The 26,443-nt window shown below is 45.5% G+C and overlaps 1 protein-coding gene across 4 annotated transcripts; it reads right to left on the bottom strand.

The window, feature by feature from the left end:
• Window positions 1–505: 505 nt before the first annotated feature.
• On the bottom strand, window positions 506–25,045 carry mta3 (metastasis associated 1 family, member 3). 4 transcript variants are annotated; one of them, XM_042078761.1, is made up of 20 exons: window positions 24,703–25,041; window positions 22,650–22,717; window positions 20,530–20,623; window positions 20,081–20,207; window positions 19,591–19,654; window positions 18,822–18,939; window positions 18,049–18,151; window positions 16,087–16,186; window positions 13,606–13,794; window positions 12,419–12,493; window positions 12,038–12,096; window positions 11,796–11,917; window positions 11,305–11,483; window positions 10,628–10,850; window positions 7,161–7,253; window positions 6,821–7,000; window positions 6,708–6,739; window positions 5,905–6,023; window positions 4,759–4,786; window positions 1,648–1,776 (listed from the first exon to the last, which is right to left on the bottom strand). In XM_042078761.1, the coding sequence occupies exons 1-20, from the start codon at window positions 24,728–24,730 to the stop codon at window positions 1,729–1,731; spliced, it is 2,049 nt and encodes a 682-aa protein (XP_041934695.1). In that variant the 5' UTR covers window positions 24,731–25,041; the 3' UTR covers window positions 1,648–1,728. The 4 variants fall into 4 exon arrangements, with proteins under 4 accessions (XP_041934694.1, XP_041934693.1, XP_041934695.1 ...); XM_042078760.1 differs by lacking the exon at window positions 4,759–4,786 and having other exon boundaries at window positions 506–1,776; window positions 11,326–11,483; window positions 24,703–25,045; XM_042078759.1 differs by lacking the exon at window positions 4,759–4,786 and having other exon boundaries at window positions 506–1,776; window positions 24,703–25,043.
• Window positions 25,046–26,443: the final 1,398 nt, after the last annotated feature.

The following is a 26,443-nucleotide window of genomic DNA, read 5'->3' as shown; positions in this document are numbered from 1 at the left end:
TAGCTGGCGGGGCTAAGAAACTCCAGACCCTTATGTCCATAATGGTAACTAATTTTCTCTTTTTATTCGATTAAGGGAGGGGAATGACTAGGCAATACTTCAACAACCCCCACTATGTAATGAGACAGCCTGAAATTAATTTTGCTGTAGACTAAAAGTGGGTATAGACATTGATGCATTAAAACATAATTTTTTGGATGAAATAATGAGGAGGCATCAGTTATCACAGAATAAGCCTGATGAGATCAGATGGGTCAACATCATTTCCTCCTCTGTTATTCTTTTCTAAACAGCTCAGCCAATAAAGGAAAGGCTTCCAGCTCCACACTTCAAAAGGGGATTTTTAAACTAATGTAGTGTTCATATGCTGCAAGTCACATAACAGTCGCACAATGTAGTCTTATTTGTACTTGCTGATAAATGCTTACAGCCTGTTGTTCGTAGATGTATACACATAAATGTGTTTCGATTTTTTTTTATTTAGCATATTTCATCAAACACTTGTGACATACAAGGGAAACCAACAAAAACATGACAAATTAGAAATGAAAGTTCATTATTACAACGGCCACATGCAGATGCGGGTCCTATGGGTGATCGCTCTCTGGACAAGTGCATGGTCACCAGAAGTCCCATTTTTTTTATTTTACATTTTTGAAGAAGAGATAGTATAGAACCTGTAAGAGATAGCATGGGAGAAATAACTAGGCTTTTTCTTCCGCAGTTGTTTAGACATCATATCAGGTGTCCTCTTACAGTCACTTTACCTAATAAGGTAATCAAAAGAGGCTTCAAGCAGCCAGTGATTGAGGATGTAAAAGAGCTGGCATTAGCAGTCTGCTAGCCATTCCTCTGCTGTAGAATATGATCAAACTCTGATGCAGTCTTGTACTGGAGGAAGGCCAAATGAATGTCTGTTCACTATACTCAACATGCTGTACATACATCATTTTCATGGCTGAAAAGATTTTTTTTTTCCAAAATAAAAAAGCACATACATTGGTACAGCCATGTTTGCACTCACAGAAGACAGATGAAAAAGAATGAGAATCCTTCAAAGGTTTGTTAATAACTTTATAAAAAAGAGCACATTAATCTTTCCAGAGAAGTTTGTTTTGAGTGGTGAGCTTTTTTTTGTTGCTGGAGGGGATCTGTACACTGTTCTTGCACAGCCATGTCATCTTGCTAAGTGCCACCCTGTTTTACATGAGAACTTTAAAGCTGCCGTCTCTTTTCCACACTTGTCAGAAGCAGAAGCACAGCTGGCCGTACCGGGGGCAGCCAAGGGCTGGGACAGAAGTTAGAAGGTAGATATCATATCAGCAATGAATGAGGTCAGCTTTTAAAGAAAGATTTACTGGATGCATTAATACAGACTCTGTGCAGTCTATCAGATGCCTGTACTGAAATACTGGAGGATAGGCGGTCACATGAGTAAAGATTTGGAGTTCTTTGGGAGGAGGGTGTAGAAGAGTGATCTGGAGCAGTGTTTGGGCAGTGTGGGTGTGGGGGGGGAGGGGCGAGGCGTGAGGGTCAGGGGAGGATGAGAGGGGCCAGGCGGGGCAGTTGGGAAGGGGATCGGAGCAGAGGGTGGCCAGCAGCACTAGAGATCAGTCGTGGATGACGATGGGGCCGCGCATCCTCAGGCTGGGGTGTGGGGGGGCCACCACCGGCCCCTGAGGAGGCCCCTGGGAGACCCTGCGCAGGTGGATCTGCTCACATGGCTGTCTACAAGCTTTTCTGAGTTGAGAGCGAGTGAGCAGCCTCCGAGCTTTCCTAGAGGCCAGAGAAAGACAGAGAGAAAAGAATGGGGCTGAATGCAGTCATTTGAAAAGTCACTTAGCTTGTCAAATGCTAAACTTTATCTTATAAGCACATAGACGAACAAGCTATTTTAGAAGCACATTCACTAAATAGCAACAACATTGCTTCTATCTACATCTATCCCTTTAGCTGATAGCCACTGCCAAATGCGAAAAGCAGTTGAGAAAAGGGCATTATCCTTACCCTTGTGAGTAAATGTCAGCCTTGTCGTGGTGAGCTTGCCTCAACGTGTGACAAGAGTTTCGCAAAACACGATTTTCTAAATGCTTGTTTGGAGTGTTGGTATTCAGACACTGTTTGAGTTGTTGGTATTCAGACACTGCTAAGCCAGCATGTCTCCTCCAGACCCCACCCTGCACCAGTGATCTCAATGAAAAGTTTTAGGTTTCTTCTCTCTTTCCATTAACTGGTCAATCAGCTGCACTCTATGCAATACATGATAAACCAGACGACTCAGATTGATGTCTTTTACTGTAAAGTACTCCCTATGGTGTAGTGCCCTTCTAAGTTACGTTGTGCAAATGGCATACTGTAACAACCTAACTGAGTAGGTGCCCAATAAAATCCTCTATAATAATAATAATAATAATAATAATAATAATAATAATAATAATAATAATACAAGCGTATGACTCAGTGGCTGACTCTTCCACAAGAATTCGTTTTTACCTGCTGGTAGACAGTGTGTTTGAAACGCATGATGAACCAGAGGGCTGCAGAGGGATCTGCCTCAAATGAATGCCTTTTATTTTAAAGTACTCCCAGTCCCTATGGTGTAGTGTCCTTCTAAGTTGTGCAAATGAACTGTAGGGTGTGTGTGTGTGTGTGTGTGTGTTTGTGTTTGCATGCTCACGTATTGTGTTTGCTATTCTGATGTTTTGTGCTCCAGTGGACACTGCATGCCCTGTTACAGTGCATTATTGAACAGAAAAGTTTGATTCATTTTTATTTCATTTGTACTTTCATTGAGACCTCAAGGTTCTAAAGGCACAGAGATCATCACCACACCCAAAGACCTGATCAAATAAATGTCTGCTATGTGGTAATAATCTGAGTGATGGACTATGGCTCTAGCCTACATCTCCAACTCATGCAAAATGCAAGAGAAACGAATGAGAAAGTCACAAGCTGGGTTCCAAATGGTCCATTTAACTGATTCATTATTATTGTGTGTGTGTGTGTGTGTGTGTTTGAGAGAGGGTGGGAGAGAGATTAAAGACAATGCAGCTACAGTGCATTGTCTGACTCTTTTTATCACCCATCACCCATTTTCAGATCTCAGATAATTAACACACAAGCGTGTCTATCAACTCATCACATCACCAATCACGCATGACAGCTCCAATGGGAGGGGGGTGGGCGGTGACGGGGGGCTGTACTGGAGAAAAATGTGGCGCGCATGATGATTTGTACATTTGTCAGTACTGCTGAATATTCTAGATGATTCTGCTTGTGTACCAGCACAATAACACATCAATCATGGGTACCCGTGAGCGCTGGGCAGTGCAGGCCGGCCTGGCTGGCGGCCTGCCTCAGCAGGTTCATGGCTATTCTCAGTGGACTCATGATGAATGAGACGCCCGCCCCAGTTCCACTCCCACACAATCATTTCCCAGGGATCGAATAATTTCCTGTGCATTTAAGACATACATCTTTTGAATGGGCTTTTAGCTTTCTGCAACAACATGGAAGGTGGAAAATGGAGTGCTGCTTGCTCGCACGAACGTAATAGCCACATACTGAGGTGGAAAACAAGCAAGCGTTTTGGATGTTTCAACAACAGAATTACAATGCACTCATGCATGCATGAAACTGCCATCTCATTAGACTGTGTGAGATATCAGATCATTATTTAACAGGGCCGTTCGCGCGTGAAGAGCTGCCGTTAACGTGGAGCTGCAGCAGGCGGCCTGGCGCTGCTGTCTGGCGTGGGCTCATTCGTCTCCCCGTGCGCTGGCAGCTCCTCCTGGCCCAGCCTGCCCAGCCGCCATCTCCCCAGCCGGGGGGTCAGAGATCAGTGGGCTCTGGCTGCAGGGCGCAGCGGTGGCCGTGACTCACTCTGATGCTCCGCTAATAGCCCAGTGGGTGGGTGTGGAGTTCCACTGCAGTCCCTGCTGGGTCTCCCCACCAGCCCTCATTTGAGAGCACTCACTCTGGCTGGGCTTTCTCAGAGGCTGGGCTAAGACATCTTGAAAATATGTGGGGCAATTTGGCTTTAACATTAACTAAATCTATCACACTATCTGAGTTCGTTCATACAGGAAAATACACTGGCTGCATATCCACAACCAAAATGTAAACAAACTCAGGACTAACATCATATAAGACCGGGGTTATCCCTATGTTCCGCGGGTCCTATGTTCCCCGCTCGGGGTTAGGGTTAGGTTTTTTTTTTTTTTTTTAAAGGGTCCTATGTTCCCCAGCCCCATATACAAAGCGGGGAACATAGGACCCGGGGAACATAGGTAGGCCTACGCTCCCATAAGACCCTTCTGTATGCTATTCTATGGATCTATATCTATATTGGACGTTTGGCCTGCATCAGCAAAAGCTGTTTTAAAGATCCTATTTTATAAGGTCTCTTGAGTCTGCATTGTGTGTCTCTCTGAAGCTTGATATTGCTGCTGCCTCTCTGCAACAGACTGCCCAGGGGCAGCAAGGAAGTGATCAACTGTTGGCCCACTCTATTGCTCAGGGGAAAAATGTATCAGGAGGCGATGAGAAATAATCTCCGGTGCCAAGCAGTCATTAAACTTTAATCTGGTTGCAGCAACTCGCTGCACATTAAGGACCGGAATCAATGCTTGGCTTTAGGGAATATTATTCTCTGGTGTGATGCTAGATCTCCACAGGTAAGCTAGGTTTGTGTGTGTGAGTGTGTGTGTGTGTGTGTGTGTGTGTGTGTGTGTGTGTGTGTGTGTGGAGTGGACTTACCATGAGCAGGTGTCTAACGGCTGCAGCACTGAAATGAAACAAGCAGCCAGTCATTAGCAGACAGTCACAACGACACGTGACCCATGATGCAGTGGGGCACGGGTGCAGAGGGGACCTTTGAGGGACCCACACACTGCCACAAAGAAAAATAACAGAGAGCCATCGTCCATTAGGCTGCTTTTGCACAGCTCACAACTGGACCATGTTCTGCAACCACATCCCTTTAGGACGGACATGTTCAGGTTACAGTGTGGCCTTAAAGTCTCCGCTCCGATCGAGCGTCAACATTCAATCATTGTGTAGGTGGGATTCAAAAAGGCTCCCGTGGCTCTGAGCAATGATGTACCAGGAATGCTGTAATGGCTCAGGTGAAATCACCTGCTACACAATATGCCCTGTGTAAATAACAGGGCAGGAATTCTCACAATGACAAGGCACGGTATGTAGAAATATATCAAAACAACTGTGTATAAATGCCATGATTATGTGTAACTGGATATGTGTGTGAGCATTTGTGTGTGCTTTGTCTTTTGTCCAGCCTTAAGTTACCTGTGGAGCATTCATCACAGAACAACATGGCCAATTATGCTACAGAAAGCTGAGGATACAGAAAAATAGTGAACTGAACCTCCGTGAACCAACAGGGATCTTGAATAGATTTGCATTAGTGCTTGGGCAATATATGGATATTACAGAAACACTACACTCTGTCATTGCAACATTATTGTGTGGGCAGTATCAAACTAAGAGACAGACAAACATCAGTCTCACTGTTAACCAGGGAGATATCTATCAATGTTATGCAGGGGGTCATGAGCTCCTTTCTGTCAATTGTGTCTCTATTGATCTATTGTTGTGTGTTAAATTGGATCGAGGCATTCATGATGATTGGATTGAAACAGTCAGAATTCATGATGTTTGTGGGTGGCCATGTGTGTCTGACCAGAGATGTCTGGGTCTATTGTCTCTGGGCACAAGGTTAGATATTGGCTCTCCACAAACTGGCCTTGGGTCAGTTAGCTTTGGCATGATTTAGTTCTCTCTGGGCAGGCACTGACACAAGTGGCCGCAGAGACAGGAGTGAGTGTGTGCTACGATGCAGCGGTGAGAGGAACGTGCACGTAAGATATAACCCAGCAAACCTACCTGGTCTCCCGGGAAACGAGGAAGAAGCTGTCGTCAGGGGCGTCGATCCAGTTGGGCCGGCGCTTACGCAGCATCATGCTGCTAGCACGCATGTTTGACCCGCTGCTCTTCCCATTATGCTGAGAGAGGGGGATAGAGGGAGAGAGAGAGAGAGAAAGCTAAGGACCAGATTCAAAGGCTATCATTTACTTTATTCCCAATGCATAAGTGCATTTATATTTTATTATATTATAGAACACTCTACCCACTCTCCCATCACTGACAGCCCCCCCCACCCACCAGCCAACCAGGAACCTAGGAAACTAGGATCCTGTCTACCAAACCCCCCCCCCCCCCCCCCCCCAACACCGCCATGTGGAACTGCACTGTGACTGCGCAGCCAAACGTGTTGCTGCTTCACATCAAGCCTGATATACTTGAATTACTGCATACTGCATATCAATGTAAATATACAGGTCACACAAGCACAAGTTTAGACTTCATGTAACTGTTAAGACTACAGAAATATACAACACAACTACCTCTATTTTTTTTTTTATATATATATATATGTCCTATATTTCTATTTTGATACATACATGTTCTATATTTCAGTCTTGCACTTTAATTTAATGTTTATTGTCTATGGCTATGTCCATAGTATGTCTATGTCTGTATTTAAAGCATGTCTATGTCTGCATGGGAAAGTAAGAAACGAAATTTCAATTCTTTGTATGACCAGTGCATGTAAAGAAATTGACAATAAAAGCCGACTTGGACTTGGACTTGGAACACTTCTATCTTATATAAACAATCAAGCTTACCAGAACAGGTCCTACAATGTGTCCTGGGTTATCTATTAGAGCAGAAACAAAACATTAGACATGAAGTATACCGGTATGTGTCTAAGGAAATGCAGAGGACAGGATCGGCTGACCTTGCGCTGCGGTGGCTCCCCTCCTCTCCGCCTCTGGCCGGCTGTGGTGCTGGTAGCTGCGTTTCCCCAGCATGCTGAGTGACCCGTGACTGGGCAGGGAGGAGAGCAGACGACGCGGAGGCTGCACCTGCAGACTGGGGGTCCTCGGGGGCCTCAATCCGTGGGGGGCTGGGCGGGACTCTGACGTAAACAAACAAAGCACACACACACACACACACACACACACACACACACACATACCGCATCACTTCAACATGAACCAAACCGAGCAGCCCCAGCCCCCACTTATAGGGGGCGACGTTGAGTGTTTGTGGTATCGCATGCGGGACAGCGGACTCACCAAGGAACTGCAGCACGCTGGTCAGGGTGCTTCTGGGTGTGGGTCTGACTCGCACCGGCCTTCCTCCTGTCCCCTCCGACGCTCTGATCATATCTACACATCAGAATGCAGTGAGGCACGGTGAACAACTCTCTCTCATGCTCTCTCGCTCTCCCTCACCGCCCTCCACCTCAGCAGATTTAACCAGTCAGCTTGATGAAGGGGCCCGCGAGACTCCAGCCTCTAGTTATTGATGGCTGGTGAGTTTGCCCAGACAGATGCTTACAGAGGCTGCGCACTCACAGAGGGGGAAAAAAATCTCCTTCAGCGTAATCAACCCGCTCCTTCAGCTCTCTGAGCACCCGACTGATGTCTGAAAACATTAACATTTCATGAGGCGTCACAAGGTGACACAGGCACAACACACACTCAGCCTCATGTCTGACAGAACGTGTTTGAGAAATATTTGTAAAATTTAATATGCATGACAGGTTTCTATTTCTATGAGTAAGATTTATTCAAGATTACTGCCGCTGTCAGTTTTTTAGGTAAGTAATTTATGATGGTCTGAGTAAGCTTCCTGTTCACAACAGCTGCTCTAATCTACCAGTCTGTGCCTCACAGCTGACAGGCCACTTAGATGCTTTCACTTTTATATGTAAACAGTCCTGAATTACATTTGACAAACAAGCCATTTGCATGTTTTGCAGACAATCACAGCCAGAGAGTTGGCATGTCACTGGTTTTATGTTGCAGAGTTTCAAGACTATTTAATATACAAGGATGAATTGTGCAGACTTTCCGAGCTGTAGGCTGAAATACAAATGAGCCTTAGCAGAGTGGAGGATTGCAGTGGCAGCAATTCTCAGAAGTGGTGAGATTCAATAACTGTGTCTTTTGGCAGCAAAGGTGCTGAGTGGCTCTAGGTCTCGGTCGTGACAAAAACCAATAGCAATCGGAGTGGTGCTTGGGGGCAGCAGGATTCAGCTGGACAGGCTTAGCCTCGCAGGAGTGCTGGTCATTAGCCTGGAACTTGAGAAGTGAAGCACCAGTAGATTGGTCTGACAGTGTGACGGGCTCCAACCCAGCAGAGAAGGCCATGGAACTAACAGCACTAAAGCTCTGGGCATGCTGCTGAATGGTTGCAAGAAATACCCACAACACATACACAAGCATACACACACACACACACACATATACAAGCACACATAGGCACACACACACACACACACATACACAATCACACACACACAACGAAACACACGTACACAAGCATACACACACACACACACACACACACAATGAAACACACATATACAAGCACACATAGGCACACACACACACACACATACACAATCACACACACACAATGAAACACACATATACAAGCACACATAGGCACACGCACACACACACAACGAAACACACATACACAACACTATCACACACACAATGAAACACACATACACAATACAATCACACACATACACACACACACTCACACATACATATATATACACTGATATCTGATATTGACTGCAACTAAAGAGTGTTGATGGCGGGGATGGGGATGGGTGGAGGCCATGCTGATCTCCTGTTTGAGATACACACTGTTGTGGTGGTGGACAACTGATGGACACACAGGACACATGAACACTACGAGGACGCGCAGAGGATGCTTTCAGCCATGGTTTTATTGGGAGTCCTTTTTGTTGTAGTTTTTTTTTTTTTTTTTTTTTGGTGTTGCTCAGAAAACTTTCTCTGTCATTCCTTCTCAGGGGCACACACATGCACACACAAAAAAGTTAAAAGTCAAACGGAGGAGAGAGAGAGAGAGAGAGAGCAACGAAGGACAAAAAAAGAAGGAAAAAAAAAACAGAGAGCATGCCACCGGGTCTTGGTGCTGTGGGACAGAGGAGACAGCACACTCCTGGAGCAGACGGAGGCATTCACGGGACAAACACCGGCGTGAGACAGGCACAAAACAGGCAGGGGGAGGGAGGGAGGGAGGCTGGGGAGAACCAATGTGGCATGGGGGAGCAATGCAAGAACACCAATGAGATGGAGGGCGTGTTGTGAGTGTTGATGTGTATAGGAGGGGACAGCTTCTCTTATCTTTGACACTGAGGGCAGAGTTCTCTCCTGACAGAGAATCTCATCGCCTCAAACTAATTGGTGCCTTTTCTGCTAAGGCGGAAAACCACTGATCCTAAGACTGCGGATAGTTTCTGTTTGGGGGAAAAGGAATAGCAAACTTAGCAGTGATGGAGAAGCATGTGTGATCTTGGCCACCTCATGCTCTGGTTAACCATCTAGGGAGCGGAGAGCGTCTCTCTCCTGAATCAGGCCATCCTACTGACCCTCCAGCATACCACTGCCCTGATTAGTTTCCCCCTACACTAAGTCAGCAGATGACCGTAGGGTTACTCGATATGAGACATCGATATCTCGATGTCAATCTAACGCATCTAACAAAACCAAACCTCATCACAGCTCAACTACCTCTTCTTCTCATGACTACAAGCCATATTCTGAATCACCGCCACATCACTAACACAACAGTTCCTTCCCATATTCCAACAGTGCTTTGGTACACTTCCAACTGCACTCAACTTATTAGTTCAACTGCTTCATACAGGTTCAACAGTAGCACCTTGCCCAATCACCCTGTATACACTAAGAGCTAAGTGATTGCCAGCACTAGCTTAATCGCACACACACATACACTCTCTTATGATAGAGAACAGGGCTATATGCCAGGTCTGCAGTCAATAGGTTATTATTATCTGTCTCAGATGTTTAAGCTGACGGGCTAACCGCTAGTTAAACAAAATAAAATTGTCTCTAATTTTAAAAAACAGCATTTTATAATAAATTGATTATGATGTGCAGCTTTCATAGGCAAAATACATTCATCAATCTGGATTTGGGTTTGTCAGTGTAAGGCTCTTACTATGACATATTCAGGTGTAACCACAAGTTGTGGCTTCAGCAAGATGATGTTCTGGTGCATGTTTCAAATGTGCATGTGCACGTTCCTTTTACTCTGGAGTCTAAGAAGGATGTGCTTGTGTTTAACCCTTTGTAGTGCACTGTCTGTCATATTTACAATAAGACATTCATGACAAATGGAAACTGATCACGGGACAAAGAAACGTAAACAAAAGAAACAAAGAAGCCGGACAGAACAAAAGATGATGAAACACTTGTGTGATGGAGGACAGGCAGTCTTTATTGGAAACGGAGGGAGTGGGGGAAGAATACAAAAAATGAAATAATAATATAATAACAATAATAATAATAAAAAGAGCGAGAGACAGAGGGGGATGAGGGAGGAATGGCAGCGCGATGTGGTGGCCGTGCGTGAGCGTGTTATCTGTCTGTCTGTGAGAGTGTGTGTGTGTGTGTGTGCGTCTGTGTGTCTGTCTGTGTGCATGTGGGTCGGTGAGTGTGTGAGGACTGAAGTTAGGAATTTAAAGAGCTCTTACACTCCGCCTTTATGGCGCCACAGTTAATGGGCACAAAGGGGCGGCGCGCGGCGCGGCGCAGCCTGATGAGGTCACGGCACATGTGACGCGCCAGCTTGGTGAGGCGCGTGGCTTGCAGCAGGAAGGCCTGTTTGGTCTTCATGGAGGACTTGGGGCTGCCGCTGTTGCGCACCGGCACCATGTGGGAGGACTGGCGCATGCCGTGACTGCGGGACCGAGGTTCCTGGAAGAACACGCAGAAGAGAAGAGAAGGAGGAGAGAAAGAGGGGAGGGGCAGAAAGAGAAACAGAAAAGAAAGGAAGAGTGTTAACATTCTTCAGGAACAAGAGTAGCTTTTTCAAACTGAAAGACAGCTTCCAGTTTCACCTCATCTCACCTCCCTGACTGACTGTGCGTGCTGCAGCTACACAGCCTCTCTCTGCTTCTCCGCTCTCTTCAGCAGAGCTGTCTGGCCATCCCATCAACCTATCTCTGTTGGCATGGCAACGCATCTGCCTTATGTACATTCTGGGACTGCTCTCTGAGTGCTCCATTATTCGGAGATTGAGGCACTAGGGTGCGGTGCCTGAAGAGATTGGTGTGTGTGTGTGTGTGTGTGTGTGTGTGTGTGTGTGTGTGTGTGTGTGTGTGTGTGTGTGTGTGTGTGTGAGTGTGAGTGCGAGGGGGCGTGCTCTTACGGTGGATGTGTGTGCTCTTACGGTGGCTGTGGGGCTCGGAGGCGTTCTCTCCTCAGCACCTTCTGCTCTGCTTGGCATCTTCAGGCCACCGTACTTTTTCCAGTACATCCAGCAGGCGATGCACAGACGACACTGCATGTTGGGGGGACCCCATGAGTACCACTGTGGGGACTGGATGGCTGCAGAGGGACAGAGCAAATGGGGTCAGAAACACACACCAAGGCATGGGTACATGTGGTGTGTGTACTTTCTTACATATGGCTCATGTGAAGCTTCCCTACAATACAGTTGTGTGTGTGTGTGTGTGTGTGTGTGTGTGTAATGTGCATATGTATGTTAGATAGGGGAGAGGGAGGGAGAGAGAGAGAGTGGAGAGAGAGAGAGAGAGAGAGAGAGAGAGAGAGAGAGAGAGAGAGAGAGAGAGAGAGAGAGAAAGAGTGTATGTGTGTGTGTGTGTGTGTGTGTGTAAGTGCACATGAGGAGTTCCTCACCGAAGCAGCTCTCGCATGCGCGGCCGGCCCCTGAGGAAGGGAAGGTTCCAGGAGCTGCAGCCCCGTTCATGGTGGCCATTTTGCCGTTACTCAGCGAGATCTGGTTGGGGTTGGGCTTATTACTGCAGCACAGACAGACAGACAGCAGGGAGAGAGAAGAGAGTCTTAGCTGAGCACATAATGCATCTCACACAATCACACCACATGGTGATGGAGCCGTAGGTTAGTCTAGACACACTCACTATGTTGGGATGTAAACCTGCTTCAGTTTGCTCTCGGCTTCTGCTGCTTTCAGACGTTTCTGGAAAGAACAGAGAGAGAGAGAACAGAGAGAGAGAACAGAGAGAGAGCAGAGAGAGAGAGAACAGAGAGAGAGAGAACAGAGAGAGAGAGAGAGAGAACAGAGAGAGAGAGAGAGAGAGAGAACAGAGAGAGAGAGAGAGAGAGAGAGAACAAGAGAGAGAGAGAGAGAGAGAGAGAACAGAGAGAGAGAGAGAGAGAGAGAGAGAGAGAGAGAGAGAGAGAGAGAGAGGATCAGCAAAGTCCACATGGGGAAAAAGCTCTTCAAGCATTCAGGTCAGGCAAGGTGGCTTTATTATCTCTATACTTCTAGTGAGCCTTACCTGTTGAACGTATCTGTCTGTGGTCTTCCACATGTAGTAATACTCAATGATGCTGGTAAGAGACTTCCACGGGAGCTGGCAAGCCAAAAGGAATGGATGACATTAGTCGCAAATCAACAAGTGTTACCCTGCGTTGCTGCACTCATGCATATATTCTGCTGAAAGATTGCTTTGCTCCATTTCTGGAATATTCATGAACATTATACACCAGGTGCTTCATGTGATATATGTGCACAGGTGTCGCCTCCACACACACACACACACACCTGGAGGCGTCTCTCCCACTGCATAATTCAGTGTGCGTGTGCAGAGGGTTTTACTTTTATGGACGTCTGTGTAGGTGTAGTGGTGTGATCACTCTATTGAGCTCTACATTCCTCAATAAAACCTGCTACTTCACACTTCACACTTTAATAACATTTGTTATTAAATACTGACTTATATCATTTATTTTGCTTAATTAATGAAGTGCACTTTACTCCCGAGATTCCAGAGAAAGCGTTCATGCTTTTCCCACCAGCAGTGTTGATTATGGCAATGTTTTTTTTTCACAGGACTTCCAAAATGCTCAAAAAAAGACCATAAAACAGCTTCAGCCTGCACAAAATGCAGCTGCTAGAATTCTTAGGAAAACCAAAGCGACTAACCACATTACTCCAATACTTGAGTCCTTGCACTGGCATGCAGTAAATCACAGAACTGCGTCTTCTTTATAAATCACTTAATGGGCCAGAGCTAAAATACCTCTCAGATATGTTTCAGCAGTACACAGCTGCTAGAGCTCTCTAGTGACAGGAGAGAAATGTGCTGGTAATACCTACAGACCAAACTAATGCCTTCTAGCTGCAGTGCTGCTCAGCTCTGGAACCACCTTCCTGAAGTTATCAAAGACGCAAGAAAGAACTGTAGCCAATATCAACTTTAGACTGAAAACCCAACCGTTCTCAGATGCTTTTTATGACCTTTTCTATTATCTGGTCTAATGCACTCTTCCTTTTAATCTGTTAATTTCAACAGTTTTCATGTAATTTACCTTTTTAATCTATTTTTTTATCTCTTGCTTTTATATGCTCTTTTTATCAGCTCGTGTGCTCAACTTTGAATTACCAATATATTTAAATAGTTCTATGCAAATACATGTTCTCGCCTTGGCCTGCTTAAGAGGTCACTGATACTCATGTACTCACAAAGTCTTGCCGGATGTCGTTGAAGTCCTTGCCGTACTTCTCGAGGGCCTCCTCAAACAGGTTGGCCTCGGAGGAGCTCCACTCCTCCATCTCGTCGCGGCACAGCACCGGCCCGCCCTGCGGCACCAGTACGCTCAGGGCACTCGACAGGTCATAGTTGTGCCGGTGCAGCGTGTCCATGGCGTGGAACTGCAAATGGCACAGGACCATTAGATCAGAGAGCAAGCGAGCAAGACTGGTAGGGGGGGGGGGTTATAAAGAAAGAAAAGTCAAACAACAGGTTGTTAGAGAAGGAAGATATGAGTACAAGTGAAGATTAGGAGGATTAGATTCCAAGATAAGGAGAGAAGGGTTGAATAAAATAGAGGTACTTATGGCACCACTTCTATGAGATGGGAAGAGAGGAAAAGGTCCAGAGAGAGACAAGAGAAGAGGACAGGAAGAGAGGGCAGAGGGACACTTCAGAGAGATGTTGAGGACAGAGAGATGATGAGGACAGAGATGGTAAGGACAGAGAGGTGTGTGGACAGAGAGGTGTGTACACAGAGAGGTGTGAGGACAGAGAGATGGTGTGGACAGAGAGATGGTGTGGACAGAGAGGTGTGTGGAGAGGAGAGGTGTGTTGACAGAGAGATGTGTGGAGAGGAGAGGTGTGTGGACAGAGAGATGTTAAGGAGAGAAGAGGTGTGTGGGCAGAGAGATGTTGAGGAGAGAAGAGGTGTGTGGACAGAGAGGGGTGTGGACAGAGAGGGGTGTGGACAGAGAGGGGTGTGGAGAGGAGAGGTGTGTGGACAGAGAGGGGTGTGGACAGAGAGATGGTGTGGACAGAGAGGTGTGTGGAGAGGAGAGGTGTGTTGACAGAGAGATGTGTGGAGAGGAGAGGTGTGTGGACAGAGAGATGTTGAGGAGAGAAGAGGTGTGTGGGCAGAGAGATGTTGAGGAGAGAAGAGGTGTGTGGACAGAGAGGGGTGTGGACAGAGAGGGGTGTGGACAGAGAGGGGTGTGGAGAGGAGAGGTGTGTGGACAGAGAGGGGTGTGGACAGAGAGATGGTGTGGACAGAGAGGTGTGTGGAGAGGAGAGGTGTGTTGACAGAGAGATGTGTGGAGAGGAGAGGTGTGTGGACAGAGAGATGTTGAGGAGAGAAGAGGTGTGTGGACAGAGAGATGTTGAGGAGAGAAGAGGTGTGTGGACAGAGAGGGGTGTGGACAGAGAGGGGTGTGGACAGAGAGGGGTGTGGAGAGGAGAGGTGTGTGGACAGAGAGGGGTGTGGACAGAGAGGTGTGTGGACAGGAGAGGTGTGTGGACAGAGAGGGGTGTGGACAGAGAGGGGTGTGGACAGAGAGGGGTGTGGACAGAGAGGTGTGTGGACAGGAGAGGTGTGTGGACAGAGAGGGGTGTGGACAGAGAGGGGTGTGGCGAGGAGAGGTGTGTGGAGAGGAGAGGTGTGTGGACAGAGAGGTGTGTTGAGAGGAGAGGTGTGTGGACAGAGAGGTGTGTGGAGAGGAGAGGTGTGTGGAGAGGAGAGGTGTGTGGAGAGGAGAGGAGAGGAGAGGAGAGGTGTGTGGAGAGGAGAGGTGTGTGGACAGAGAGGTGTGTTGAGAGGAGAGGTGTGTGGAGAGGAGAGGTGTGTGGAGAGGAGAGGTGTGTGGAGAGGAGAGGTGTGTGGAGAGGAGAGGTGTGTGGAGAGGAGAGGAGAGGAGAGGTGTGTGGAGAGGAGAGGTGTGTGGAGAGGAGAGGTGTGTGGAGAGGAGAGGAGAGGAGAGGTGTGTGGAGAGGAGAGGTGTGTGGAGAGGAGAGGTGTGTGGAGAGGAGAGGTGTGTGGAGAGGAGAGGAGAGGAGAGGAGAGGAGAGGAGAGGTGTGTGGAGAGGAGAGGTGTGTGGAGAGGAGAGGAGAGGAGAGGTGTGTGGAGAGGAGAGGTGTGTGGAGAGGAGAGGTGTGTGGAGAGGAGAGGTGTGTGGAGAGGAGAGGTGTGTGGAGAGGAGAGGTGTGTGGACAGAGAGGTGTGTGGAGAGGAGAGGTGTGTGGAGAGGAGAGGTGTGTGGAGAGGAGAGGAGAGGAGAGGAGAGGAGAGGTGTGTGGAGAGGAGAGGAGAGGAGAGGTGTGTGGAGAGGAGAGGTGTGTGGAGAGGAGAGGTGTGTGGAGAGGAGAGGTGTGTGGAGAGGTGTGTGGAGAGGAGAGGTGTGTGGAGAGGAGAGGAGAGGTGTGTGGAGAGGAGAGGTGTGTGGAGAGGAGAGGTGTGTGGAGAGGAGAGGTGTGTGGAGAGGAGAGGAGAGGAGAGGAGAGGAGAGGTGTGTGGAGAGGAGAGGTGTGTGGAGAGGAGAGGTGAGAGGAGAGGTGTGTGGAGAGGTGTGTGGAGAGGAGAGGTGTGTGGAGAGGAGAGGAGAGGTGTGTGGAGAGGAGAGGTGTGTGGAGAGGAGAGGTGTGTGGAGAGGAGAGGTGCGGAGCGGACGGGGAGGACATGCACTAAGAGTGGAAGTACCAGTGTGATGTCTCGCGACGCGGCCGCTGCGCTCATGTGTAAGCTGGGCTGTCTGACGGAGCTGCTGCAGTCCAGAGCCCGCGCAAACGTGCCCACCGCCCTGCAAAGGCATGACCATCATCAGCATCACAGAGGCTCAACTTCAGCCTTTGTATCCACGGACAGGATTATAATTAACTAGACTACACTACACTACAGTGTCTATCTAAGAACTGACTCAGTCGATGCCACATTGGGGGCCTATTACAGTAAACATCTAGCCTGACGAGCCAGACCCACATTAAAATGTAGGGTCTGGACACTCACCGTTCGCAGTGCTCAGTCCGAGGGGTGGGATAATCAGTTGTCTTTCAAATTCCCTCTGCACGCAATAGGACAGCGGCAGCGCTATGAGTCCCATGCGTTTCCCACCGGCGGAGCTAGTTAGCTAGTTCAAACGTTTGCCTACTTAATAAAAGCTTAACTCGTGTCACACTGTTTGCCAGCAGCAACATCCATCTTATTTGTTTTCAAGTAGCAGGGAATTCAAGCCAAACCGTTGCAACTCTGCCATCAATCATTATGTTAAGCCCACCTAACGACTCTATACACGATTTCATTGGCCTGATTAAGTTTCGATTTCTGGAGCTCACAAGCCAACGGAGAGTTGCTAGACTAGCCCTGGCAGCAAATGTAATTTGCGGCCGCTAGGGGCGCGTCTAGATTTCTAGGCTAGTAAACATCCCATGTAAAGGTAAACTAGGCCCAGGAGGCGAGAGTGAGGATGGTTCTGTCATATAGCCTATGGAGTTCTTCTGCTCAAGATACTCTGAAAGGTTTTGACTGAACACTCATCATCAGGCTCCTGGGCAGGAAAACACTCCTGCAAACTCATTCCTCACACCTTCAAGGCCCCTGCGCTATTTTTTAGCTAGGCGAGTAACAATCCATCAAATTGTATCAACGCATTAACCTAATAGCAAACGATGCATTTGCAGCATCGTGACTCGTAAACACTGAGACACGAATGTTTATTTTCAACTCAGTTCCAACATTTTCTCTATATTAAATGTTTTTCTTGCACTCCTGCAGCTTAAAAAACAAACACTCACTCCATCATTGGTGTGGAATGATTTTGGGGCAACTCTCTTAATAAGCATTGCTCATTAGCTTACCCTCCGCAGTAGAACTACTTCAGATGGAAGTTTTTGATTTTAGCACGCAGCTATGGACTTGACTGCTGTGTAAATAGCTTGGGTTTAACTGACGCTGCCATCAAACTGCGAGTTTCCAGAACCATACAATGATTAAATTATTCCACCTAATGAGTCTATCTGTAACAAAGTTAGACATTGCAAATATTAATATATGTTATTAAAAGGCCATCAACGCTATCAACATAGCAACCAGGCAGCAAATTAAAGTTTTTATTTGATTTAGCAGTAGGACCTAATGTTAAAGTATTTAAATAGCCTACAGGAACATTAGGGAATATTCCAGGCTACTTTGAACCAACCCAATTAATTGCAGATCCTAATTGCACAATGTGTAAGACAAATGGCACTTCTACTGAAACATGTGAGTCTAAACCATTTAAATTCTAAAATGCATCTCGCTAAGGACAGAGGAAGGAAAAGGAGAACAATTTACTCTTCTTTGTTTAGCTTACCGCATTCGACTTCACTATTTAACACTTACTAATAAAATGTTCAAATTATAGCTTAAATGTTTTGCATTTGTAAATTCATTGAAATGAACCGGATATTGTGAAACTGAATCTATCGTTTCATATGGACAATCGAATTGCTGCAAATTTTGAAGTATGGAAAACAATCAAATTGTTGGCGTAAAGAATAGGCATTGTATGGAATCGTCATTTAGACCCCTAATTTTAGTTACGAGCGAGTAGCACCATAAGCCCTGCTCCAAGGGAGGGGCGTAGGGTACGAAGTGTTGGTTAAAAGGTGAAAGGTGAAAAGGTACCGAGCCACCACCAGGAATTGGTCGATCTGCTTGTTGGTCAGCGGGCACTCTGGGTCCCACATCTGCTCCTCCAGCTTGGACTGATCTCGGTCATCAATGAGACCTGCAGGGGGACATGAGGAGAGGACAATCTCATACATTTGCATGCGTGCGTAAATGCATCACAGGCAAACCCAAACGCTAGTGTAGCCATCACATACATTTCTACAGAACACACAAACAATAATGGACTCAATCTGGGACTCTAGCGCTGATGCATTCTGAATCTAGGGCTGGCAGGACACAGGAACGTAATATCTCCTGAGGGCTGGAATGACGATGGCATTCCTCATTGTCTGTGCTGGGGACGGCTCTCTATAGTTTATTTAAGGTTCAATTCGGCACAACCTGCTGAGTGTGGGCCTCTCGTCACACCTCCAGGCACCTCTGATAAATTCAGCTCATTTAAGATTCTCGCTCTCTCTATCTCTCACACACCCACACACACACACACACACACACACACACACCCTCGCAAGCCCCCCAGGCACAGGTGTCCACTCCACTGATGAAATCATTAGTCTTTTCCTTTTACAACCAGTTCCACCAGCTCACTTCCAAACAGCACTCACCCTCCCAGCTCTCACCATCCAGGCCAAGAAGGAGAACCACCTCGGACATGTTGTGTACATAATGGGTAAAGGTGTGTTTGAATGTGGGAGATTGGCATCTCCAAAATGTGTGTGTAGTAGGGTGTGACCGGGTGTGTGGGGACTTTGTTTGTGCTTACTAACCCTCTTGCATCATCTCAGGGACATCTGCTTGAAAGCGTGGCCCTACGCGAATCTCCCCTTTATCGGCCAGCAGCGTTTTCTGCGTGGGATCGTACACCAGCGAGTAGAAGAATGTATCCTGGAAGAGATGGTCGGTGGCCTTTTAGAAGTCAGCTAAGCAACGCTCTTGTGTCACCTGGTCAGCTGTTTATGACACACCTACACTCCCAGAGACATTCCACTGAACTCTATCTCATGTCTTGAACCACTTGAATGTTATTGATATCGTTTGGCATTTTTGACTTGTGAGAGGATTCAGCCAGTTATTAACGCTAGTCATGAATACTTTAGCTATCTGTAAGGCCACAGGCAATTTAAAGGTTGCACAGATGGGTACAATGATACATCATATATCACAATGAACATGAATAAGATGTGAGCCTGGCCAAGCAGTGACCTCTGCAATATGAACATGGGACCTTAAAAAGATAATTGAAAAACAAAGGTAAGGACCTTGGAATTTCGACATCAGCTACTTTTATAATGGACAGGTATGACAACTGATCAACATGAGTCCCAGAAATTCCTACCAAATGCCAAAATACAATGGTCTACTGTTTCAAATGTTCTCACAGTTTTCAATGAGAGAGCATTAGACCATGAGAAATTATTCAAGTCAGTGACTGAGAGAAGGGGTTGTGTCAGAGCTCTGACAGATATTTCTGCAAGAATGGAGGGGTGTAGATGCAACATGGTCTGGTTTATGTGAACCAGACAGCAAGGTTGGTACCTCTTTATCCAGATAGGACAACACCGACTCCGTCTCATTAAGAAGCGCCACACTGCACTTCCCCCTGCCACACAAGAAGAAAACAATTACTTCACACTGAATGCTTTTACACGCACACGCACGCATGCACGCACACACACGCACAAAGCCCTTGCTACACCAGTTTGGCATGGACCCTTTACTAATTTCGATCCTTAAAAGGCTCAAGTTGGGATCCTTAAAAGGCTCAAGCAAGGGAGATAATTGGCAAGGTGTGTATGCAAGATGTGTTCTTGAACAAGACTATATTGTATCTTGTCTGGAGAAAGAGGTGGTAATGAGGACAGGATGACACCACACTTTCAGCACAAGATCAACTCAAACATTAAATACACAGCAAATGATTCAGTACTACCTCTACTTGTGACTAGATATTTGGAAACCATGTGAAGGTGGGAGGCATGGTGTGTGTGAGTGTGTGTGTGTGTGTGTGTGTGTGTGCGTGTCTTACCGTATGTGTGTGGCTGGGAGGGATTCATACTGGCGTGACAGGAAAAGCTCTCTGTGGCGGAGCTGGTGCTTTTGTTTCTCTGACAGCTCAGGTTCTGATGGGCTATCTCTCTCTTCCTCCAGGTCCTCTGTGCACACAACCACACACGTTACTATTACTGTACGCTGTATACACTTCTATCAGTCACAAATATTTCTCTGAGTTCACATGAAGACACTACAGCACAGAAAGATGTATGACAATGTACTTGTATGGTCCAACCAAATACACATGGGCACATCCTCAGAAACATTTCCAATCACACACTTCCAAACACCAGGAACTGAACTGAACTGATTTAGTATGATAAACTGTTGTTCTAAAAACACCACCACATGAGAGCCCAATGGTTCAAACTCTGTGTGCAGCTACGGGAGCATTACATCCCCCAGCCCATCTCCCACACATACTCGCATGCTTGTCTGCCAGCTGGATCAGGCTGTGTGAGATGTCTCTCCTCCTGTAGAAACACACCACCTTGGCCTCCACATTTCCACTTGCCGTCTGCCAGAGACATGAGAGACACTTTCAGGACACTCGCTCATTCTGGGACAAGAAAGGACCCCTGTTATCCCTCGTAACATCCATTCACTTACAGATTGCGCTCTGTTATTACTGCACACAAGCAAAGATTTCCCGTCTGGATAAATTTGTTTAGATTGCAGGTCTTGCATTCCACATTCCATACACTTACATCAATGTACACATCACCAGAACAGAGAAGCGTTTCTGCTGCCATTCATCTGTGGTCAGCGTCACGCTTCACACACAAAAAAACATTAACAAAACACAAGTATTCAGATGGTGGAATTAGCCAGATACAACAGTCAAGCAGTCTTAAATGTGCTTCAAAAAGCCTTATTATAATTTCATAAATTATAATTTTTTACAGTTTTCCATTATCCACAACATTATTTCCCACAAGCAACAGAGTATTTTGGTTTGTGCATAAATAACCAGTTGTGGCACTGCTCAGATGACAGGTTCTCGCTCAAAAACTGCAAGTGACTTAAACTGCAAGGGACTCAAATAGAACAACTGTATAACAATTCAATTACTGTTCTTTTAAGATATTCTGTATAGCTGCAACTGTGAAATAAACTACTATGCGGGCTATGTAGTATGTTGAATTTGAGATGATCAAAGCGTCTTGAGTGTGGTAAATCTTTTCAGGCCAGGAAAATTAATTATTGTCTAGTTATCTGAAGAGACACTCTCACACACTACACAGCATCAGTAACATCGGAGAAAGGCTACTCCCAACACAACTAATTATCTTAGCTCTCCTCTATGGGCAGGCTGGCATGCTGCAGGTTAAAGAGTAGTGGCATAAGGTCTATGAACACTACGATGTGATAGACAATGACAGCCATCAGTCATAATGCATCAGTCTAGGGTAACACAAGCCAGCAGGTACGTGCCAAATTCAAAGATGATACAAAGCCACGAAGCTAAATATACACTTCCTGGAGAACTGTAACGACACCACTGAATTGACCACACAAACACGTGACGTTATTCTCCCCACAATCGCGCCCCTTTTCATCCAAGTTCGTTAAACACACTTCTCCTTAATGGGATACCCATAATACTGTTGGGACTGTAGGGCTGAACAGACAATCACCGATTGCTCTGGACAAATCAGTATTCATGTTGTCCCTGACATTGTCTGCTACCAGTTGACTAGGTGTTGTCTGCTCGGTCAAGATAACTTGGATGGCCAGGGGAGAAGCCTTCCATTTACAAGCTCAAGAACAGTGACCATATAACATATACCATCAGAAAAGGGCTAAGCTTCATGTCTATTTGGAGAAAGGTTTGTGATAGACACTCAAGAATAATCATTGTATTACATGTGCTGAAAGTACAAAAGATCCACGGTCTCTGGACATCTTTGGTTGAGACCTATCCCAACCTCAGAGCACCCCGAGGTGGTCCTCCACTCCAAGACACACACTATTCTAGATTCAAAAACAAAATCATAGCCATTTAAAGAAAAAAAGTCTTGGCATGACCTTAGTGTCCACACAATAGATCCCCATCTCACCTGACTCAGAAACATGATATGTGTACTGGGAGCGTTGCCAAAAGTAGTTACGAATAAGGCTTAAGTTAAAGTGATTCTGACTTTCCTTCTAAAACCAAGATTCTTTAGTCCTTGAGTTGCATAGGTCAAAACATGTCATCATTAATACTGTAGATTAATGTTAATTCATATTTTAGTAGACCTACAGTGAAGCCCGATCTGAATCTTTAGGAGTGTGGTAACGACACTATAGACTTGCAAATGTATGTCCAGATATTAGGCTACATTTCCTATGTAAATGTAATCAGTTAAAATAATAGCTGCTTATTTCCCCATGTGGACTGAAAACTACAAGACAGGAAATGACCGGTTTTATTGTTGGGGGGGGACAAAAGAAATGTATGCTGTAGCCTTTAGGTCCGACTGTAAATGAGCCTTCTCACAGGGTAACTGTTAGGTGTGATGCTATGCCAGGATCCCCACTCAGCCCACATGTTACAGTACCTTATTGAGCTCCTCTATTCTTCTGATCAGGTACGGGTTGCTCGACGAATTCTCAAAGAAGACATAATCTGAAAAACAAGCACGTCAAGCAAATGGAACAAACGGGGTCAGGCCAATTAAATATGACTGCAGATGAGCACTAACATCAACATGCACTTAAACATGCATCTAAACATAGGCCTATTGGATGAGCTGGCTGGATCCGGTTTTAAATTAGTCTGCACACGGACCTATACAAACAAGTGACAAGACTCATGAGATACCTGTTACAGAGGCTGGAAAATCACATCAGTTAAGAGCATTCACCATCTAATCTACAGCATACGGTGCATATAGCCAAGCAATACATTTAGGGCACAGCAAAAAGACAAGAATTGCATCAACAACTCATCAGCAAATAATGAGAACGGTGTGATTTTGTTACCAGAAGTCAATGTTATGCAATGTAAAGTACAAGTCAAACATTATTACCTTTGGCTAGTCAATAAGAAGAGAACTAACATCGTCTCAACTCTCAAAGCATAGTCACTGTTTTAAGAGCAAGGCCTGGCCTACAATCTGCTTGCAGATCTTTTAACACATGGGCCTTAGTAATCAAAGCTAAGCGGCACAAACGGACATTCAGCGAATTATTTAGAAGAAACCTTTCACTGGTGTATGCTTGACCAGGTATTGGATTAGAGTGCTTTGATCTCTTATGGGACACCAATATATACAAATAGCTATACTTGAATCCAGAGACAGTGCATTTTGGAAGTCTTGAACACTACCCATCAGCATTAACACTGGCCTATATTAGCATTAAAAAGTCAATGCAGACTTTCCTTGGAGAACCTACTAGGAAGGCCCGTTTCTATCAAGTTATGTTTGTTTGTATGTTGTTTTGTTTGAATGTATGTCTTTGTACAAAACAGCATGAATGGAGTTCTTAGACATACACAGTAAGGCGTTTCACCAATGTCCCAGTTATTTAAACATTAAATAAAAATACAAAACATGATTTACACACTAAGGGCGAGCGCTGATAAGTGTGCCTTCAGCTTCAACCCAGAAGAGAAAAGACGTTTATCGGTATGGATCACGTGACCAACATTCCGATACTTTGTAGCGAGAATTGTATAAATAGCGATACTGTTACACAGTTTAAACACATTGTAGCAAACAAAGGAAACAACTAACACCTAGTAGCACTCGCGACATCTGCTGTTACTGTCGAATTACCGGATGTTTGTTTACATAGGCCTAGTGCATCACACCGTTTCAAAACTGATGGAGAGACAATCATATTCCCTTTCATTGCCACGGTGCAACGACGCCATGAAACAATGTCAGATGCCGTGGCACAGACGGCTAATATAGCCACTGGTTAACTTAGCTGGCTAATTGCGCGGCTTGCTGGTGGCGAGCACGAACGTATTGTTCTTAAACACAGGCATTCCTAATCGCGCATGAAATGTTCTAATGCAGTGTACGTTCCTTCTCTAGTGTCCATCTAACTACAATAAAAAAATCTACCGTTTTGTTATTTGCAATTATAAGCATGCACGCTAAACTAGCATTGATAGCCAACAAGCCCAATGAGCTGGCTAGCTGGCTAACTAACTTCAAATGTATACGTTCATCCCTTACCGAATGAAAATGCTACTTATCCAAATATTCCTCGAGGACAATATATATACATTGTAAAAATATAAATAATCTTCAGTGCACATACATAGTTGTCAACTACCTGAGGGATGATTTACCGAGGCGCATTACTACAAATGCAATGCAACGTTAGCATTTTAAAGGTTAATGTTATGGTCTTGCAACAATGCTAACTCGACACCTAGTCGATTGCTTGCTAGCTAGCTAGTGCTGCTAAAACAGAGGCCTGACCCAAATTCGAATCCAAAATATTTCTAAATCACGCCGCTCATTCAGTCTAACTGCGTGAGTCATGCAGTACATGTAAACAATCTTAAAACTGGACGATCTTGGATAATGTCAGCAAAACAATTGTTTTCGTGTTGGTAATTTTTTCGTGTCATTAAAAAACACTGACTTAACATACCTCCGACCCGGTACATGTTGGCCGCCATTTCTGCCCTCTTGGAGTGTTAAAAACCAAATCATAAACAAAAATGTTCAGAATAAATACATTAATCAACGATTTTAAAGTCCACCCTCGTATACATTCATTTATCAAAATGAAATGTAGGTAAGGCGGGGTGAATGAGAGGCGGATTAGCCTATCTTTAGAGGAGCCCCCCTCCCAAGATTCACAGTACAATACAGTAACACGCGAAAAAGCCTCCGATATCAGCCCAGAACGGCTTCCTGGTGCGGGAGGGAGAGAGGAGGAGAGGCGAGGGGTGGGAGGGAGAGAGCAGAGAGGAGTTCGCGACGATGGTAAGACTTATCGTTGTTCAGGGTAATGTGGAATGAAAGCATGGTAAAAAAAAGTCGGTGATTCGTCAGAACATTTTCTTTTGCATTAGAGTCTCGATGCACATAGAACAATGGCCACGGCCACTAGGGCTTCCTCTAGATTCAGACTAAATACCGCATGTTGTCTCTATAACCCAATTCGGCCATTCCAAATGTTCATTTGGGTTCAGCATTGTAACCTACATTGAAAAGACTTTGGTCAACCAACTTGGCAACCTTGCTCATGAATGTCTTGACACTAACCCTTAGGTCTACCAAAACTAAGCCGAGGTTGTGTGATAAGCTCGTGGAAGTGCATTCTTCTTACTCTTATTTTGTTGGCAGATTACAACCTAAGCCATCCTTACACCAGAAGACCTTGACAAGATTTGGGAAAGAAAGATTGTAGGCCTAGTCTTTTGAGTGAAGCTTCAAGTAAGGGGGGGAGGGGGGGGGGGGCGGGTGGGGGTGATTTCCGGTATTCTGGTGCATTTTGGGGATGGCCAATACTAAATTCAATCAGATTCATAGCCTACATCCTGATTTGTTGATATTGAGGCAATGATTCCATGCAAAGGCTTGGGCTTCAGGGCCCCCTGACCCCTTGGGCCCCTGGGCCTGGGCCCTGTAGGCTTGTGCAGTAATCCATCCCTGCTTGTCCACCTTGCTCTTCTACCCAGCCCTCAACTCCATTTTCAGTCTTCCATTCACCCCTCAAAAACTGAAATCAACTACTTTAATATTTGTGTCTACTTTTGTGGTGACACGCAAAATATTGATACCTGATATGCTTGTTTGGTCTTCTTCACTGCACTTTTAAAATGTCTCCGCATCATGGCATGGAACATTCAACAATCTTCAACAAGTTATGAATTGTAGCCTATAATTCATTTTGCACCCTATTCATAGCTATTGTAGGCTGTTCAGACGGTGGGCATCCAATAGCCAAAAGTATCTATACTTTACCGACTTACAAATTCAACAGAAAATAAATTAATCCTAATGGGTGTGTCAGATATGTGCTATATCGGGTGTATCAGGTTCTATATGTTCTGTATTGGGAGTAATGTGTTGATGTTAAAATTATAGGTAAATGGTCTTATGATCACTGTATTAGATATGATGCATAAACGCACATAAGCCTAAAGCTTTTAGTGGGTGCTCAAATGAACAACAATGGCTCCAATCACACATCAACCATATACACGACCAAACATTGCTTTCTTGCACTGAAATGACCCTTCCATCATACATGTAAATCCTTTACAGGATCATTCTAAATGGCTTTAAAGTGCAGACATCTTATTGTATTGTCTTCCAAATGTATTATTTCCATTTACAATGTATCATCAATTTTGTGCTGTGTGTCTCTTGTTTTGGTGTCA

Source organism: Alosa sapidissima, chromosome 22 (assembly GCF_018492685.1).
Source record: "Alosa sapidissima isolate fAloSap1 chromosome 22, fAloSap1.pri, whole genome shotgun sequence".
Classification (NCBI taxonomy): Eukaryota; Metazoa; Chordata; class Actinopteri; order Clupeiformes; family Clupeidae; genus Alosa; species Alosa sapidissima.
Note: the sequence above shows the minus strand (reverse complement) of the source record. Positions and strands in the feature narration are given on the sequence as shown.